The sequence below is a fragment of the Canis lupus genome, chromosome 20, assembly GCF_003254725.2.
Source record: "Canis lupus dingo isolate Sandy chromosome 20, ASM325472v2, whole genome shotgun sequence".
In the NCBI taxonomy this organism is placed as follows: Eukaryota; Metazoa; Chordata; class Mammalia; order Carnivora; family Canidae; genus Canis; species Canis lupus.
In genome coordinates, this window is record NC_064262.1 from 36,401,832 (window position 1) to 36,418,607 (window position 16,776).

The 16,776-nt window shown below is 55.0% G+C and overlaps 2 protein-coding genes across 27 annotated transcripts in view; one reads left to right on the forward strand and one right to left on the reverse strand.

Moving 5' to 3' along the window:
• CHDH (choline dehydrogenase) overlaps positions 1-8,044 on the forward strand; it is a 38,681-nt gene extending 30,637 nt beyond the window's left edge. For all 8 annotated transcript variants that reach the window (XM_049098289.1, XM_049098284.1, XM_049098287.1 and 5 more), the window contains exons 4-9: positions 564-715; positions 1,374-1,503; positions 2,403-2,537; positions 3,349-3,491; positions 3,921-4,023; positions 4,782-8,044. In XM_049098289.1, the coding sequence (XP_048954246.1) occupies positions 564-715; positions 1,374-1,503; positions 2,403-2,537; positions 3,349-3,491; positions 3,921-4,023; positions 4,782-5,200 (1,082 nt within the window). In that variant the 3' untranslated portion in view covers positions 5,201-8,044. The remainder of the gene's footprint in view (positions 1-563; positions 716-1,373; positions 1,504-2,402; positions 2,538-3,348; positions 3,492-3,920; positions 4,024-4,781) is intronic.
• CACNA1D (calcium voltage-gated channel subunit alpha1 D) overlaps positions 4,842-16,776 on the reverse strand; it is a 302,856-nt gene continuing 290,921 nt past the window's right edge. For all 19 annotated transcript variants that reach the window (XM_025456187.3, XM_025456181.3, XM_025456178.3 and 16 more), the window contains 4 exons: positions 16,537-16,700; positions 13,586-13,707; positions 11,671-11,991; positions 4,842-11,171 (listed from right to left, as the gene is read on the reverse strand). In XM_025456187.3, the coding sequence (XP_025311972.3) occupies positions 10,878-11,171; positions 11,671-11,991; positions 13,586-13,707; positions 16,537-16,700 (901 nt within the window). In that variant the 3' untranslated portion in view covers positions 4,842-10,877. The remainder of the gene's footprint in view (positions 11,172-11,670; positions 11,992-13,585; positions 13,708-16,536; positions 16,701-16,776) is intronic.

Sequence of the window (16,776 nt, forward strand, 5' to 3'; positions counted from 1 at the left end):
GCCTCCTGCCCCCATCGTGGTCAGCGAGTGACAGGAAACGGAGGCTCGCAGGAGGCCCCATGGCCGGGGTGTCACACCCCCTAGAGGCCACGCAGTACAGCCCACAGCCAGTGAGAGACAGTTTGGAGACAGACTCGGGCATCTGCAGGCCTCTGGTGACAGGGAGCGGCAACTGTGACCAGAGCGCCCAGAGGCTGAAGGGATGTGCCGATGAGGAAACCGGGGCACTGAGCCCCGAAGCGCCCTGCTCGCCGCAGGGGGAGAGGCAAGGCCTGGGCTGACCTAGGCTCCTGCCTGCCTCCACAGGGTTTTCACTCCCTTTTATCGGCAGCTCCCGGCCTGCCATGCCGTGGGGAGCAGAGGGGGCCTTCCACCCCCACGTGGATGCAGATTTCAGTCCAGCAGGGACTTGGGGTCTCAGCCTAACTTGGGATGCGGAGCTCCCAGCCGCAGGGGAAGGTCAAATACCATCTTTCTCCAGCCGCTTCCAACTCCCCACCCCACAGGTACCAGGAGAAGGGGGTGGGGGGCACCGTTCCTGATGTCCTTGCTCTGTCCTGCAGGCAAGCGCTGGAGCACAGCCTGCGCCTACCTGCACCCAGCACTGAGCCGCCCCAACCTCACAGCCGAGGCCCAGACGTTTGTGAGCAGGGTGCTGTTCGAAGGCACCCGGGCAGTGGGCGTGGAGTACATCAAGAACGGGCAGACCCGCAGGGTGAGTGAGTTACCGCCGGGCCAGGGCCGCGGAGATGGAAGGGGAGGAGCCCTCACCCCGGCGGTTCCTCCCATACCTTTTCAGAAATTGAGAGGTTTCAGTAAGGCTTTAAAAACTGTGAGTGTACTCCAGATTTCAGCACTACACTGTTTTCCACTTAGCGGTGTGTCCAGATCATTCCGCGTCCCCGTGAAGATCTGGCTCACTGTTGTTTTGTTTAAACCGCTTGTTTGAGTACGTGCTTTTATTTATCTCATTTAAGCTCAGCAGTCCTAAGATTTTATTTATTTACTCATGAGACACAGAGAGACACAGGCAGAGGGAGAAGCAGGCTCCATGCAGGGACCCCGATGTGGGACTTGATCCCAGGTCTCCAGGATCATGCCCTGGGCGGAAGGCAGGCGCTGAACCGCTGAGCCACCCGGGCTGCCCGGCAGTCCTGTGTCTAAGACCATCATTACAGTGTGCCTGCCACAGGGCACGTATCAGCACGTGAAGTGCGCTTTAGTATTGCACACCGGAGCTGCACATCCTCTTCCTCGGGGGCCCGGGAATGGGATCCTCACTCACCACCCGGGGACATCACACCAGGGCCAGGTTCTCAGGGTTCTGTCTGGCTTTTCAGGAATTGTGACCTGTAGGCCCCTGTGTCTTCCAGGCTTATGCCAGCAAGGAGGTGATTCTGAGCGGGGGTGCCATCAACTCTCCACAATTGCTCATGCTCTCGGGTGTCGGCAATGCAGACGACCTCAAGAAGCTGGGCATCCCGGTGGTGTGCCATCTTCCGGGTGAGCTCCCTTCTCTGCCGCTCCTCAGAGGGTGCCTCTGCTAATAAAAGGGCTTATTGTAGTTCATTAGCATGGAGTGGGGAGGGGGGCGACTGTCAGTATTCCATGGAACGGTCACATTCTTCCCAAGAGCCTTACTGGACACCCCTGCTCTCCAGGGGCCCCAAGTCTTTGTGTTTTTTCCCTTTCCCTGGCCCTCCTGTCCCACTGTTTTCTGTCCTTGGGACTCAGCAGCAGCTTGGACATCAAAGATGCCAACTCAGTGCTCCAGAGCATGCTTTTCATGCTGAGACAATTACCCCAGGCCTAACATTTCTTACAAACTATCTTTGATACCCATTAGGGCCTCTTAACTCTCTTAAAACCCAGGCTCCCTCAAAATGACCCATTTTCCTATGGAGGCTTCATCATAAGAGGCCTGTGAGAGTGTTGGTCTGTGACAGCAGCCTGCCACCCCATGCCCCCGCATGCTTAGATGAGCTGGCACAGCGTCTGCCCAGCACAAGGCCTGATTCTCTTTACCCTACATCAGGGGTGCAGGGTGGGCCATCAGGCCATCTGGCAGCAGCTCAGGGAGTGGTGCCTGCTGAATGCTGGGGACCCATGCTCGGGGAGGGTGGCTGCAGGGGAAGGACGGTGTTGGATGGTTACAGGGGCTGCCCTGGGAGTGAGTGACAAGGGCAGGTGGCTTTGGCAGCATGAGAGGACTAGACTTGGCCCTGAATATGGGGATGATGTCCCGGGAGGTGACCTTTAAGCCAAAATGAGCAGGAGCTGGCCTGGCAGAGAAGTGGAAGGGGTGGGGGTGGGGCATTTTCAAAGCCAGGGGACATTGAGAGGCCAGCACAGCCGAGGCCCCCTTGGAAGCTGTTTCCCGTAACCACTCCCTCCCATTTCAGGAGTGGGCCAGAACCTACAGGACCACCTGGAGATTTACATCCAGCAGGCATGCACCCTCCCCATCACTCTCCACTCGGCACAGAAGCCCTTGAGGAAGGTCCGGATTGGTCTGGAGTGGCTCTGGAAGTTCACAGGTGGGTGTGCTGGTCCGGGACCTGATTGGAGCTGGTCGAGGGGCAGCATGGCCTCCCTGGCCTCAAGTCACTTATTCACAGTTTAGCTCTGCCTTTCGCCTCCTCAACTTTCCCATCTGCAAAATGGGGATACATAGTCACGCCCGGCAGGCTGTTGTGAGGACCAGATGCAGCACCCCAAGGCCTGTCCAGTGTACGATTCCTCAGAGCCTGGGTGCTGCTCTCTCTTACGGATGGACAGGAGTAAAGGCACAATCAACATCCATTTCTCAGCAGTTTTTTTGTCTGTTTTTGGAGTCCCAGAGTACCGCCCAGGCCAGAATGTGGTCCTTGGAGATCTCTGTCAGCATGGGTTTCTCCCACACCTGCCAGCTATGCTGTGCCAGTAAGGCAGGTACCCTCAAGGGAGCTTCCATGCTGGGGGGATCAATGGAAAGAATCCTTGTAAACCTGCTTAAGTTTTAAGATCAGGACGTTAGTAAAGTGGAGAATATCTGAGAGGTAGGAAGAAGGTGTTACAAGGGCCCCGGATCTAGGTATCTGGTGTTAGAGGAAGAAATATGTTGGGCCAGGGAGACTGTAACATGTTGAGGAGGAAGTCAGGTCAGCAGTGGAGGAGTCCAGGGGAAGGGCAAAGCCCCCTGGCAGGAGCTGGTATTGACACCTGTGCTGTTGGGTGAGCGCCCCCTGAGGATGAGAGGCCAGAGTTGAGCACTTTGGGTCCAGGCCCCAGAATAGGGCCCGGGGGAGCTACCCAGAGAGGGGAGGCCAGCCCACCTGCTCAGCTGCCTCGTCCTCTTCTGCTCCTCAGGGGATGGAGCCACCGCGCACCTGGAAACAGGTGGGTTCATCCGGAGCCGGCCCGGAGTCCCCCACCCGGACATCCAGTTCCATTTCCTGCCGTCCCAAGTGATTGACCATGGACGGGTGCCCACCCAGCAGGAGGCTTACCAGGTAAGCAGGCCACATTCTCCTCACTGCAGCAGGGCCCTCGGCGGGCTGTGCAGGAGCCTTGTCCTGCTCTCCAGCTGTTCAGCGGGTCCGAGTGGGGAGGGGAGAGGCTGACCCTGGAATCTTCCTGAGGCAGTGCCAGGAATGACTCAGGGTAAATGCAACATATGGAAATGGACATATGTGGCCAAGGGCCCTGGGGTTTCCCTGAAAGCCCCTGGAAGTTTAAGACCATCAGGCATAAAGCCAGGAAGCAGGTTCAGGGAGGGGAGGGGAGAGGAGATCTTCCTTCCCCCCACTTGTGGAAGGTAGGGGGGATCTGTCTGCTTTTAATTGGCTCTGGGTGTGGAGTCCTATCCCACGGATACCCTGGGGCCTAAGCCTACTGAGTCAGGAGATGGCAGGAGGTCATGCTTCCTCCGGTTCTTCTAGGTACACGTGGGGACCCTGCGGGGCACAAGTGTGGGCTGGCTCAAACTGAGAAGTGCCGACCCTCGGGACCACCCTGTGATTCAGCCCAACTACTTGTCAACAGGTAATTTTCACCAGCCCCCATGTCTCCCCAGGCCTGGGCTTGCCAGGTCATTCATTCAGTGAATGAGTGGATGCCTTTATGGGGTTTACATTTGTCTGAATTATACCCGAGATACAGGTCCCCCTCTGCCTCCCTCACTTTGGGCTATATAAACTTGCACATGCTGTTTGCTCTGTGTGTCCTGGTCACTTGAAGTAACCCTGGGGGGTCCTTTTGCACAGCAGGAGAGAGTTGCAGCTTTCAGAACAGTTCACCAGAAGGTGCAAGGAGATCTGGCTGTGCACATAGAGCTCACAGAGCAGTTTTGCTGCTGTTACTCTGAGCATCCTCCAAAAGCAGATAACCTTCCTGGGCCTGCCTCTTTGCATGCAGCAGCAAAAAGGAGCACTCCCCATTGCTCACCGACGACTCGCAGCATGCTCACAGCCACAGTGGCAAGCAGCAGGCTGTCTACTCTTGCCCCTCATTTAAACCCAGGGCTTCTGGGGCAGGCTGTGTCCACCTAGGATGCTGCCTATTGGCCTTCATGAGACTCTGCTTGGCTGTAGTCTAACTGGCCATGAGTAGGTGACAAACGACCTGGTGGCTCTGTGCCCCTGAGGTTTTCTGGCCCGAGCACCCTGGTCTGTGGATCCACTACGGCAGTGGGATCACAGGGCTGGCAGGCGCTGACCGTTGCTTCGGGCAGCTTACTGAGCCTCTTCGTGCTCAATCCGCTGGTAAGAGGCGGCACCTCACCTGTCTCTTCTCATTGACAGAAACCGACATTAAAGATTTCCGCCAGTGTGTGAAGCTGACCAGAGAAATTTTTGCCCAGAAAGCCCTGGCACCATTCCGGGGGAAGGAGCTCCAGCCAGGAAGCCACGTGCAGTCAGACACAGAGATAGACGCCTTTGTGCGGGCAAAAGCAGACAGTGCCTACCACCCCTCGTGCACCTGCAAGATGGGCCAGCCCTCTGATCCCACTGCCGTGGTGGATCCGCAGGCCAGGGTCCTCGGGGTGGAGAACCTCAGGGTGGTGGATGCCTCCATCATGCCCAGCGTGGTCAGCGGCAACCTTAACGCCCCCACCATCATGATCGCGGAGAAAGCAGCGGACATCATCAAGGGGCAGCCTGCGCTCTCGGACGAGGATGTTCCTGTGTACAAGCCCCAGACCCTGGCCACCCAGCGCTGAGGTGGACACTGCCCGAGATGCCTCCTGACGAGCCAGGAGGGTCAGCGCAGCACCCACCCCGGGTGCCCTTTCCTGAAACTGTCGAGGATGTCACAATTCAGTGGCTGAGAATGAGTAATTTCTGAGGCTCAGAGACCAGTACAAGCAGCCAGGCAGGTTTCTTTTCACCAGCATTTTCCCCCACAGGCCTGCCTCCTAAGGGACAGGAGAGAGGGCTAGGGCAGGCCTGCAGAGGATGGCTGACTCCTGCCACCGCCTTGTCTCAGACTCCATGGCACACTGCAGTCCAGGGTCTACCCCCGGCCGCCCTCTTAGTGAGGGCAAGTGGCTCCAGGAGTGGGGTGCTGGCTAGAGGGCACTGGGTTCTTGGGGTGGGGGTGGGGAGCATCCTCTGGCTCAGGCTGCAGCCTTGCAGCCAGGCCCATGCCTAAGCCTCCGGCATCCCTGCTCAGAGGGAAAGCTGCCTGCCTGCCGGAAGAAACACGAGCCGCTCTCTCTTCTACTTCCTGAGTCCCCTCCCAGTTGGGTCCCTCTGAGGGCCCACGTCTCCAGTGCTCTGGTTCTTAACACAGCCCATGAGAGCATTTCTGGACCTTGTTCAAAGAGGAGTCTGGAGAGTCTCTTCAACTACCATAGGTTTCCTGATTTAGCATTTTAAAAGATTTTCCTGTTACCGGGGAAACCTAGAATCCCAGAGCAAACCCCACAGACCAGACCTCTGCTCCCAGCCAAAGCGGCTAGCCCAGAGAGGATGCTTTCCTGTCAGCCCGGGGAAACGACTCACAGTGGACACGGCTGGCCAATTTGTATTCCACAGGCATCCGCAGGAACAGACGGGGATGGAGCCGAGGCTGATGGAAAAAGCAGTCAAGTCAAACTACGTACCTGAGCTTGTGAAAATAAACTGGCAAAGATTTGAGTTGGGGGGGGGGGGGCAGTGGGGAGAAACAGATACAAGTAACATTTAAAATAGCTCTTTGATCTTTAAAACTTTCTCTAATTCAACAATGTAATCCAGTACCTGATTTTTGAGTGGAGATGCCTCAGCCAGACTGTTCTTACAAGGTGATGAAAACTAAATGCATTTTGGATTGATTTTTCCGAAGATCTCCAAGGCCACCATCTACGGCAGGGGAGAGAAGAACTGTGCTATGGAAACCTGCTGCGCGGGACCCACGACAAGGAGGGGAGGGAAAGGGGGCATTCCAGGCTTTGCCCAGGATCGAGGTGGCCCGGAGGCCAGACAGCCACAACCTGTGTTTGTGAGAAAGACCTTCCAGAGAGAGAGGAGGAAACCACCACACTTCTCCTTCCTTTAAAAATTTTAAGTATCTCTGGTTGAATCTTACCTGTATCTTGCTTTATTTTCTGTTCCAAGGGAGGCTCTAAGTGCTAGGAGATCCATCTCTCCTAGAAAGCTTCCCCATCTGCCCACAGCCGTGGTGCACGGTCATCACCCTCGGGGTCCTGGAGCTGCCTGCAGGGGTGAAAGGACAGCGGGGCAGCGCAGGTGCCCACCCCACTGCTCGGAGGGCCAGCAGGCAGCGAGCTCAGTGGGCAGAGGGGCCCAGGCCGGAGCGGGACTGTGCTGACCTTCGCTCGTGCGGGTGGGCCAGGTGACCCAGCCGATCACTCCTGCGGCCTCTGCGTTCTCCGAGCCTGTGGCTGGATTACTACTGTGTCCACCCCATCGGATAAGCGGAATGACCTGTGGCCAGAGGCACAGAATGCTGTACGGCCGGATGACATCTAGGCCCCTCGCCCACTCCTGGTCACTGAGTCTTGTTCCCGATGATCACACACCATGTGCAGAAGTAAGTCTCAAAAGAGAACACCGTGAGTGCCCTACATCCAGGCCTCCTGGGACTCAGAGCGGAGTCAACCGTGCTGTTGGGGTCCAGCCGAGGGCAGAACACTGGGCTCTGAAGCGGCTGCTCGCCCAGGCCCTGGCCGGTGAGCGTGCAGCCATCTGGCAGGGGGGAACCGTGGCCCGTTGTCGCAACAGCAGGCCGTCTCCAAGTCCCTGCCACGAGGGAAACTTGGACCTCAGAAAGAGGGGCCGTTGGCTGCAGAAGCCCGAGAGGGAGAAGGGTGCCCACTGGGTTAGGGCAGCCATGCCACAGGCAGCAGCTCTCCGGGCACCCAGAGACCAGGCCAGCACTCGCCCTGGGAGGAATCTTACTTAAGCCCCTTAGCAAAGACCCCCTGATGCTCACAAACAGAAGAATGTACTTTTCCAAAAATGGTTGAAGAAGTGCAACAGAGCTGTGTATTACCTGGTCGGGCCCTGAGCATGGACCCCTTCGAAGAAGCCTATGTCCAAGCTGCTGCATGAGCTGAAGGTGCTTCCTGGTAGCTTCGGGGTCATAACGCACAGGTGGAGGAGCAGCCCGTCTGCAGCATGACCGGAGATGGCAGGTCCTGGAAGCCGGGTCCTGGCACTTGGACCTGCAGCCTCTCTGCTCCCCGGGCAGACTATGGGAGTCCTCGTTTCCATAAATTCAAATAGAGTCTCCTCTCCAGCCTGGAGGCTATTCCTCCCCACAAAGGCAGTTTCCTGCTTCCACCCAATTAACATCACATCTAATACCCGCGTCCTTTTCTCTTAAAAAACCAGAAGGAAACACACACTCTCTCCACCAGCCCTATCTTGAGACCTAGGCAGTGTCCCATGTCCTTTCTCATCCCACCATCCCCACAGGGTGTCTGCAAGGCCTCTCTCACTGGTGCTCCTACATTGGACACACGGGCCCCAGGCCTGCCCCTCATTCTCCTGCCCTCTGACATCCCCAGGAAAGGAGGAATATCATTTTGGAGAAATAAACACTTTGTTAACAAATGAAAGCCTACCTAGTGTCTGTTTTTGAGTCAGGGAAGGAGCTGGAGCTCTGTGCCAGAGGACAGCTCTGGTGCTGGCCGGTATTTAGAACAAACCTAAAGCCCATCATAACAATGGAAACCTTTTCAGGAAAACAGGCAATTGGCAAAGACAGCGAAGACCATAAAATATAAACAATGTGAAGTAAACTACCCTGGTTCCTTTCACAAGTGTGGGGTCAGCAGTAAGGCAGGTAACGCCTACACTGTGTACGGAGAGCTTCCCAGGCTCCAAAATGTGGGAAAACAGTTGGAAAGGCCCATCTGGCCAGGCTGCTGGGTAGAAACGAGAGGAAAAGCTGTTTGTGAGGTTTCTGCTGGTTGGGAGTTAGAACTGCCATTTCCATTGTGCTATGAAAAACACAAAACCAAATGTACTACTCCTGGGAACACAACAGAATGACTTTTAGGGGATGTAGGGGAACCAGAAGGGAGAGACATTTAATCTTATAACTTTCCTGAAGGGATGCCTGGGTGACTCAGTGGTTGAATGTCTGTCTTTGGCTCAGGTCGTGGTCCTGGGATCCCTGGGTCCTGGGATCGAGTCCCGTATCAGGCTCCCCAGAGGGAGCCTGCTTCTCCCTCTGCCTATGTCTCTGCTTCTGTCTCTCATGAATAAATAAATTTAAAAAAATCTTTCCTGAAGCAAAGGGAAAAAAGCCCACATGGCTCAACAAAGTACTGACTGGAAAAGAGGGTGGCCTGCACCAGAAAACCCGACCGTGGTGGAGGCAATTTGGGCTGCTGCTGAGAAGCCACACAGGAAGAACAATACGCAGCAGAAAGGATGGGAACAGTGGCTTAGCCCTTGAGGAGAAACCGTGCTCTCTGCAGCTGGTGCCGACTTAGCCACGGGCATCAAGGAGGGAGCCATCAGGGTACGGGAACTGCTCAGAGTCCCAGGACTGCCCTCACCGGCCCCCACCAGCTCTTTGCAACAAGAGCTCCCTAATGCAATAAAATTATTACACAGTTATATTCTGAAGAACATTTTGCATTTTAATTAAAAAAAATTTACGTCAGGAAATAGTCATTTACAAACCTTGAAGTGTTTTTGCCTGGATCTGGAGTAAGAATGTCTTAAGAAGAGGTTTGTAAGGTCTTCATAACAAAGTCTTGTTATTTACAAAAAACAAAAACAAAAAAAAAACCCCAAAACATTAACAGGTTGCCTAGGTAATATTTAAAAATTTTGAACCCAAAACTGTTAATTATCTTTTTTTGACCGCAGGGAATCCCTGCCAAGGTAAATTGACAAAGTCGGCATGATTCTTTGAACAGAAAAGGAAGCCTTGGTGGGTCTAATGGTCCAAAAGTGGGTTTTCATCAGGAAGTACAATCGGAGTGTGAGTACGTTCTAATGAAAACTTCAGCCCTCATTCAGTTGCATATAAAAGCCCTCAAAGAGAACACACAGTACAGCAGTGTTTTGTAAAAAGGCAACAGTACAACTTGGACAGACCCGACGTTCCCATCCTGCAGAGCATCGCTGTGCCCCTCCACCCCCTTCCCCAGCACCCCGATTTATGACAAGCAGCAGCGTCCGTCCTCAGGGAGCAAGGGCAGAGGAACTCCATTCACCTGTGTGATAATTTCTACACCAGAGATGCGAAAATGTCTTGTGGGGGTAGCTGAGGTGCCATTGTGAATGCCACAGGGTCAGAGTAACCAGCTCGACCTACGCAATGAGCTTCTCGGAGGGCTAGTGAGAGAAAAGACAGTTGTAACCCATGGTGGACCAAAGGTACACTATCAAATCCTAGAACTCTTGCTCAGAGCAAAGGCTGTTAAACATCTGGTATATCTTGTTGTAAAGGTAGATTCAGAGTGACTCAAAATATTTTAGAAAAAAATCTGATGTCAAGTTCTTTTGAACTTAAAATTTCATCCCCAAAAGATTTTCACTGAATGAATGAGAATTGGCTCTACTTCTTCTACTTCTGTACAGCCCGAGTAAAAATGCTAGTAATTTCTAGGTTTCAGTGGGGAACTACAATTATTAGGACCCATGGATATTGCTGCAGTTCAAATACGGTACAATAATTACAAAATATAGACCATCTCTTTACAAATACAAATTATAGTATATTACAAGTCATGTACAGTAAATCTATAATTTTTAAACAAACTAGCGTATCTAAGTTTACCTGGTTGCGAGTGCATGATTATTCCAGTTTACAGTTGCCCTTAAGCTGCCAGTCCAAAACCGACTGAGTGACACTCTCTTGTAAACTGGGGTCACAGAACAGAAAACCTCATATATGAGGTCCTGCTCCCCTCTCCAGATGACGGCTGGTAGGTAGGTCCTGACTCACACACTGCATTTCAAAACGGCTAAACAGAAACCAGGAAGCAGTGTATTTGGGGGGACGGGTTTAAAAATGGATATGCTGGGCCCAGTGAATGTCTGATATGCTAGACCGATGGCTGAGGTAATGACACAGGTGTGGTGATCGTCATCACCTTGACCTTCCCCACCGTGCCAGCAGGTGGGTGGGCGCGGGCGAGTGCCCCGGGGGCGCCCTGGACGAGTGGGCCGGGCTTGTCCCACGTCCTCGTCCTCTCGGGTCCTCCCCAGGAAGGCTGCACCTGCTGCTTCCCACAGCTGGGGCTGGGCACGGGTGCACGGCTGTTCCCTACCAGGTTTATGGCTTCCTTGAGGCATGACATCACTTGTACAAAAGTCTAATTGAATACGGACTCCACACTAGTGCCTAAACTTTCCTAACTATGAGGCACTTTTTTCCTGGCCCTCCGGCGCCCCACCTGAGGCCAGAGCCAGTCTGCCCCTCCCTGGGGGCTACAGGGTGGTGATGCATATCATTTCATCTGCCAGGTCCTCCTCATCTCTTCCGAGGTCAGGCTCCTCATCGCTGTAGCCCGGCCCAAAGTCCTGGAGCTCATAGTCCTGCCGGTGTGAGACAGGGCCCACGCCCCCGTTAGCCCGGGGATGCACAGTCCCATTGAGCAGGTTGCTGGCTGCGCTCTCCATCTCATCGATGGTCAGGTCACAGGCATCGGCGATTTCGTGTTTTGTTGCCGATACAAATTTTGGGTCCCTTGCATACCGTCCTAAGCCTTCGGATATCAGGACCTGTATATATAGGACAAAAAATGAACGGCATAAAAGTGTTAGAAGGCTTTGCAGGGAGAAGCCCACAGGAACCACCTAAAGCACAAACCGCACGATGTACTTCTGGGACTCAGCCAATCGTGTCTGCTAGACCTCACACATGACAGTTAAATGTAAATGGCTTTGAAACATCACAGAGTTCCAACACTACATGTGGCCCAACAAGAGTGGGCCCCACTGGGGAAAATATCTCAGTAGGAACTAGTAGTATGTGCAGGCCCGGCACCTGCAATCCTAGGTGCAGCTCCTTTATGAGAACTGGCAGTGGCAGTATTTTTATACTCATGCCGTAAGTACCATCTTTGTATCCAAGGAATGGGCGCTGTCCAGAGGAAAAGGGGCACACTTGGGCCCCAGAGCCCCCCCGGCCTCAGAACTTCCACTGCCCCTGCAGGTCCCCCTCTGCTATGCCAGAGCCTGCCCATCCTGGCATCCTTGGGGTGGAGTGGAGCATACTCACTGCCTCCACCAAGCTGTCTGCACTCCTCTGCTTGTCACTGTTTTTGTTGCGGAAGCTGCTGGGGACAGTCAGGCTGGCTGGTGTGAAAGTTCGGTATGAGATGCCGGGCTCGTCCGTGTACCATGAGCTTCGGTGCAGGGATGGAAGGCTGCCGTTGACCTGGTCCAGGGCCTCTGGCCGCTCCACCTGGATCAGGGGCGCGTAGCACGGCGTCCAGTCTCGGTACGGAGGGGTCGCTGGAGGGGTGGCCCACGACCGGGTTGAGTGGCTCGGCGAGTACTTCTGGGCTTTACTGGAATCCAGGCCCGCAACTGCCATGATCTGGGGAGAGATGAAAGGTGGCGGGGTCAGAGGTCCTCAGGAGCAAACCCCAGGCCTCCTCACGCAGACCAAGCAGGAGACATGGCTGCAGAGGGGCAGCCTCGTACAGGGACTTGAAGAGGACACAGGCAGTGAAATCTGGCTTTCTGGCAGACTAGTTTTGGTTTTCCCAAATCCATAATGCACTCCTTAGGACTGTTCCTAAGCAGGAATCAGCTGCTAATTTGTCAAACTGCCACCAAGCAGTGGAGAATTAGTGAAGACATTTCTTTACCTTGTGGTGTATGAACATACCACCCCGTTCACTCTAGGTTCAAATACAGTACACTCGGGGCAAACGAGACATTCCCAGCCCTCAGAAGGAACACAGCTGGTTCTCTTGACTCTAGTGCAATTCATCACACCAGCAGGCATCTGGTCTGCTCTGAAGCTCTGGGCACAAGCCCTGCTTCCCCCACCTACAGCTGCACCACAACAGATTGGCCCCAGTATTCCCTCTCTGCACGGAGGGCCACGATGGCCCGTGGCCCAACCAAAAGCCACGACCACCTGAGGGAGGCAATGCAGGCACAGAGGTGTCCTCGTCAGCGGGACAGCACAGGGAAGGGCGTTTTCATGCACGTGCCCACATAGACTGCCATGCCTACTTGGTTTGTGGCATTTGATGGCTGGGCCTTCCCAAGCTTTGCCCTCTCACAATAAAGCAGGGCACAAATAAGAGCTAATACAAAAACTGAAGGCAGGAAAGTAAAAAATTGGCAGAGAAACCTGGAACAGGACACCTGAAATGGAAACTAGTGCTCACATGCTCAGGATGCTGGCGGTGAGCTACCTAGGTGGTGAGCTAGCTCTGCAAATTTACAGACTGGGTGTTCCCTGCACGCTTTCCTGCCCCTGACACATGTACACAGTGGGTGGCATCTCTGATGTGCTCTTCTTAGAAAGAAAAAGTACCATATTCTTGTCCTTGAGGCAAGCCCCTGGTGAGTGGGCGGCTGCCCCACCCTCCCTCCAGCCCCTGAGCTCCTACCTGTCACACTGTGGATGGGTCCTTCTCCCTGGACCACCGTCTTTCCTTGCGGCCTGTTTGAAGGCTCACCCACCCCTGTGACCAGAGGGCCCTGTGTGCAAAGGGCTCCACAGACATGTTTTAATGAAAGGACAGCATCTTAGCAAATAAAGGGCAGCACTGATTATTCAGGACCAAGCAAGCAGCCACCACTCCCTGGGTCAGGGATTGTACTAGGCCGCATCGTCAATGCCCCAGAGAGAACACAGTGTGCACCCAAGCCAAGAGCCCAGCTTTGGAAGCTGGCGGCCTAGGATGCCTATGTCAACTGGGTCACAAACCTCCTGTGTGAGCTTAGGCATGTCGCCTACCCTCTCCCCTGATATTTGCTCATTTGTGAAAAGGGGGTCGGGATAGTATCTATTTGGCAAGGTTGCTACAGGATGGAGCCAGAGTGTCTGTGAAGGTTCTCCCCTTTTTTTTGCTCCTGCTGCTGGCAGCCAAAGGGAAGGGGGTGTCTGGAGGGCGGGGTCCACAGGGTACCCGTCAGGCACGTGTATCAAGGCCACACGCAGGCCGGCTCACCTGTTGCTGCATCAGGTGCAGTGGCAGGGCTGTGCGGTGGGGGAAGGTGGGGGACAGCGAGACCTCCTCCTGGCTGCTCTGCCGGCGCAGGCACTCAAAGTTGAAGGAGGATCTCCGGTGCGCTGAGAAGTGAAGCACACCAGCAGTCGTGAAACAAGCGCTCTGTGGGGGCCCCAGGGCTCTGGGGTCAGGGTGGCCCACTGGACACTCAGCAGGGAGCCCGAGAGGAAGCAAGCGATATGTCCCAGGAAGAGCATTAGGCAGTGAGGTCTCAGAACTTTGGGAGGCTGAAGAGACTGCCCAGCTGAGGGGGTGTTTTTAGTTAAGTGCAAGTTGGCTTCTTGTACAAGTAATGCCTGTTATCACAGGGCACAGCTAAAGGCTCCAGAGAGCAGCTGCTCTGACTTGACACCCCTGGTCCTGTACACACATTATGGGGACCACAGCACTTCAGGTCTAGAACACAACGTCATTCTAGAATCCTACAACACCTGCTGCCGCCCCCCACCCCCCCGCCCCGCTGCCGCCCCCGAAGGCATCTTAAGAGTCTCTGGGGCCCACAGCATCTTGCTGCTGCTCCCGTGCTTCTGCCTGCTTCAAGGGGAGTGACTTGCTATAACTCAACCAGGTAAGAAGCGAGTTCTTTTGTTGGGAAAGACCCAGCTTCTCCAGCACTGAAGGCAAAAACAGAAAACACCTCTAATGTTAAAGAACACAACTGTCCTGTTAACAACCACTCGAAATAGAGGCTGGTGTACAGGCTGAGCAATGATAAGAGATCCAAAGTTTGTGGCTTCACAGGACACAGGACACAGGGCCCAGGGCCCCAAGCACAGGCCAGGGGCTCTGTTCCCCCTGGGAACAGGTCTACCCTTGAGGGCGTTGGCGCTGGAGAAAGGGCTTGGGGCCCTACTGACAGTTTGCAAGGCAGGAGCCAGGTCTCTTCAGCTTCTGCTTCCTAAGATCCCAGGGCATTCCTCCTGCTTTGGCAAAACACACCCCTAATTCCTGTACTGGAAAACCATAGGGGTGGGTGAGCCTCCCAGGCCTCCTAGAAGTCACAGGAAGCTGCAGGAACCGGGTTCTGTGAGAGCTCTAGTCTAAAAGTGTAGGAAGACCAGGCTGAGCCATTGACTGGCCCTGCCCAGTGTGGGGAGAACAGACAACGGCCCTGGCCACCCGGGCTTGAGGTGCCCCTGTGGGGCGTGCTGGGCCTCCTCCTCCTCCTCCTCCTCCTCCTCCTCTTGGAGTTGCCTACATGGGACATGGACAGCTGTAAGACACCTGCTATCCCCATCAGACATCCTGTCCTCCCTGCACCACACAGGGAGGGCAATGTGTCCTAAGGGGGATACCCTAAGGGAGATGGGCCTCCCTCGTTGGCACCCCCTCTAGAACCCCCTCAGGATCAGAGGGCAGGGGCCAGAGGCTGGGAGCCAGGAGAGGAAACCACCATCTCTCTCATTCCAGTAGTGCCTTGCGGTTTTGAAAATCCATGTAGACACTGATCATCTCATCTGCTGTGTGCAACCAACGCCGGCAGACGAAGTAATCTCATTTTTGCTGAGAACACAGGCTGAAGGTTTCCAGCTTCTCTCTGCCCAAGGTCTGAACCGATGAGCAGCGAAGCAAATAAAATTTATTTGCCCTTACAAATAAGGAGGCCCGCTCTCTGCTCCGCTCTGGCCCACTCAGGTTCTTTGCTTCACTAGGGCAGTGCCCCTGAATGGTGGGCATTAATGTGGCTACCGGAGGGGACACAGGGAGATCCAGGCGGGGCAGTGGCACTCCCTGGGCAAGGGGCCTCTGCCTGGCCTCACCTGCCTGTGTCACCCAGTATTCACGGAGCTCAGAAGTGTTCTGTTCAGCATGTGTTTGGGGCTGCAGAGTTAAATATTAACTATGGAAATGGTGTCTCCTGCGACAGACAGCCGGAGAGAGGCAGGGGGCCCCCAGCGCCATCCAGCTGGACTGGTTATCGCACACAGAGTTAGCCGACTCAGAGCCAATGTGTCTGGGCTACTTTTGGTTACTGATTAGAGCCCTGCTCGAGTATGTGCTTCATTCCTCAAAACACCAGGACTGGATGTTCTTGAACCACCACCAAAATGCCCACATGTGCACAATCCAACTGCCTGGCCAGGAGGGGGCAAAGGCCACTGCTACGTTTCTCACCCAGACCCAGGTTCCTCACTGGGGTGAATCAGATCTCTGGGGGGCACTGCTTAGGTCACCTGCTTAAGAAAACCAGGTGGGGAACAGTTACCCGCCCCCCCCACCGCCACCTCTTCTCTAGCAGGATGGGTCTCCTCCAGCCCCCGGGTGGGAGCGCTGACCCAAAACCTGCCCTGTGAGCAAGGGCACTAGCTGACGCCTGGCAGAGATGAGAGCCGAGGCGTGGAGGGGGTGGGTGAGAGGGGAACTCCCTGGTGGGGACTGAGGAGACATGGACAGACATCAAGAGCTCCCAGGTACACCTCGGAGGCATGGGGCTTGGTGGGACAGGCCTAGGATGAGGTCCAGCTCCGCGCCAGGGCCGATCCCTTCTGCCCTCTGAGGGTCAGTCACCCCATCCACGGAGATAGCCTGATGACAACACGGTGCACATGGTGACTACCTTGCAAGAGGGACTCTGGGTTCAAAGAAACGAAGACAAGCACAGAAAGCCCCTTATCAGATGCCACACGCTGTGCACGTTTGGGACCACGCGCTGCCTTTCTCTGTTCTCAGAGAGTCAAGACCACCACTGAAGTGCTTTGAGCTCAATCACGCGGCACACGGACGAGGCAGAAAGGAAAGCCGCTAGGGTCTCCGACCAGGGATCTGGTCTGGAGGACCGGGGTCCCTAATGCAGCAGGATCACAGCTGTCACGCTTCCTCGGGGCCGGGGCCAGGGGAGGCACACACTGTTCTCTGGGAGGCTTCACCCAAAACAAAAAATCTGGCCTCACATGTCGGGGTGGGAGGTAGTAGGCGTCTCCTTGGGGATCTCCGGGAGTCATAGCAAACGGGCGAGTCGTCATCCTCCAAGAAGCCTTGGGGGTGATGGTAGCCTCGGGGCCGCTCGAAGTCCCAGCTGCTGCCCGGGTATCGGTTGTAGTAGTTGTAGCTCTGCCTGGCGGTCAAAAAGGCCAAACGAGAGGGTGAGGGGCACATGCCAGCCTTGCGAGCAAGCCCCGTCGCTAAGCTTA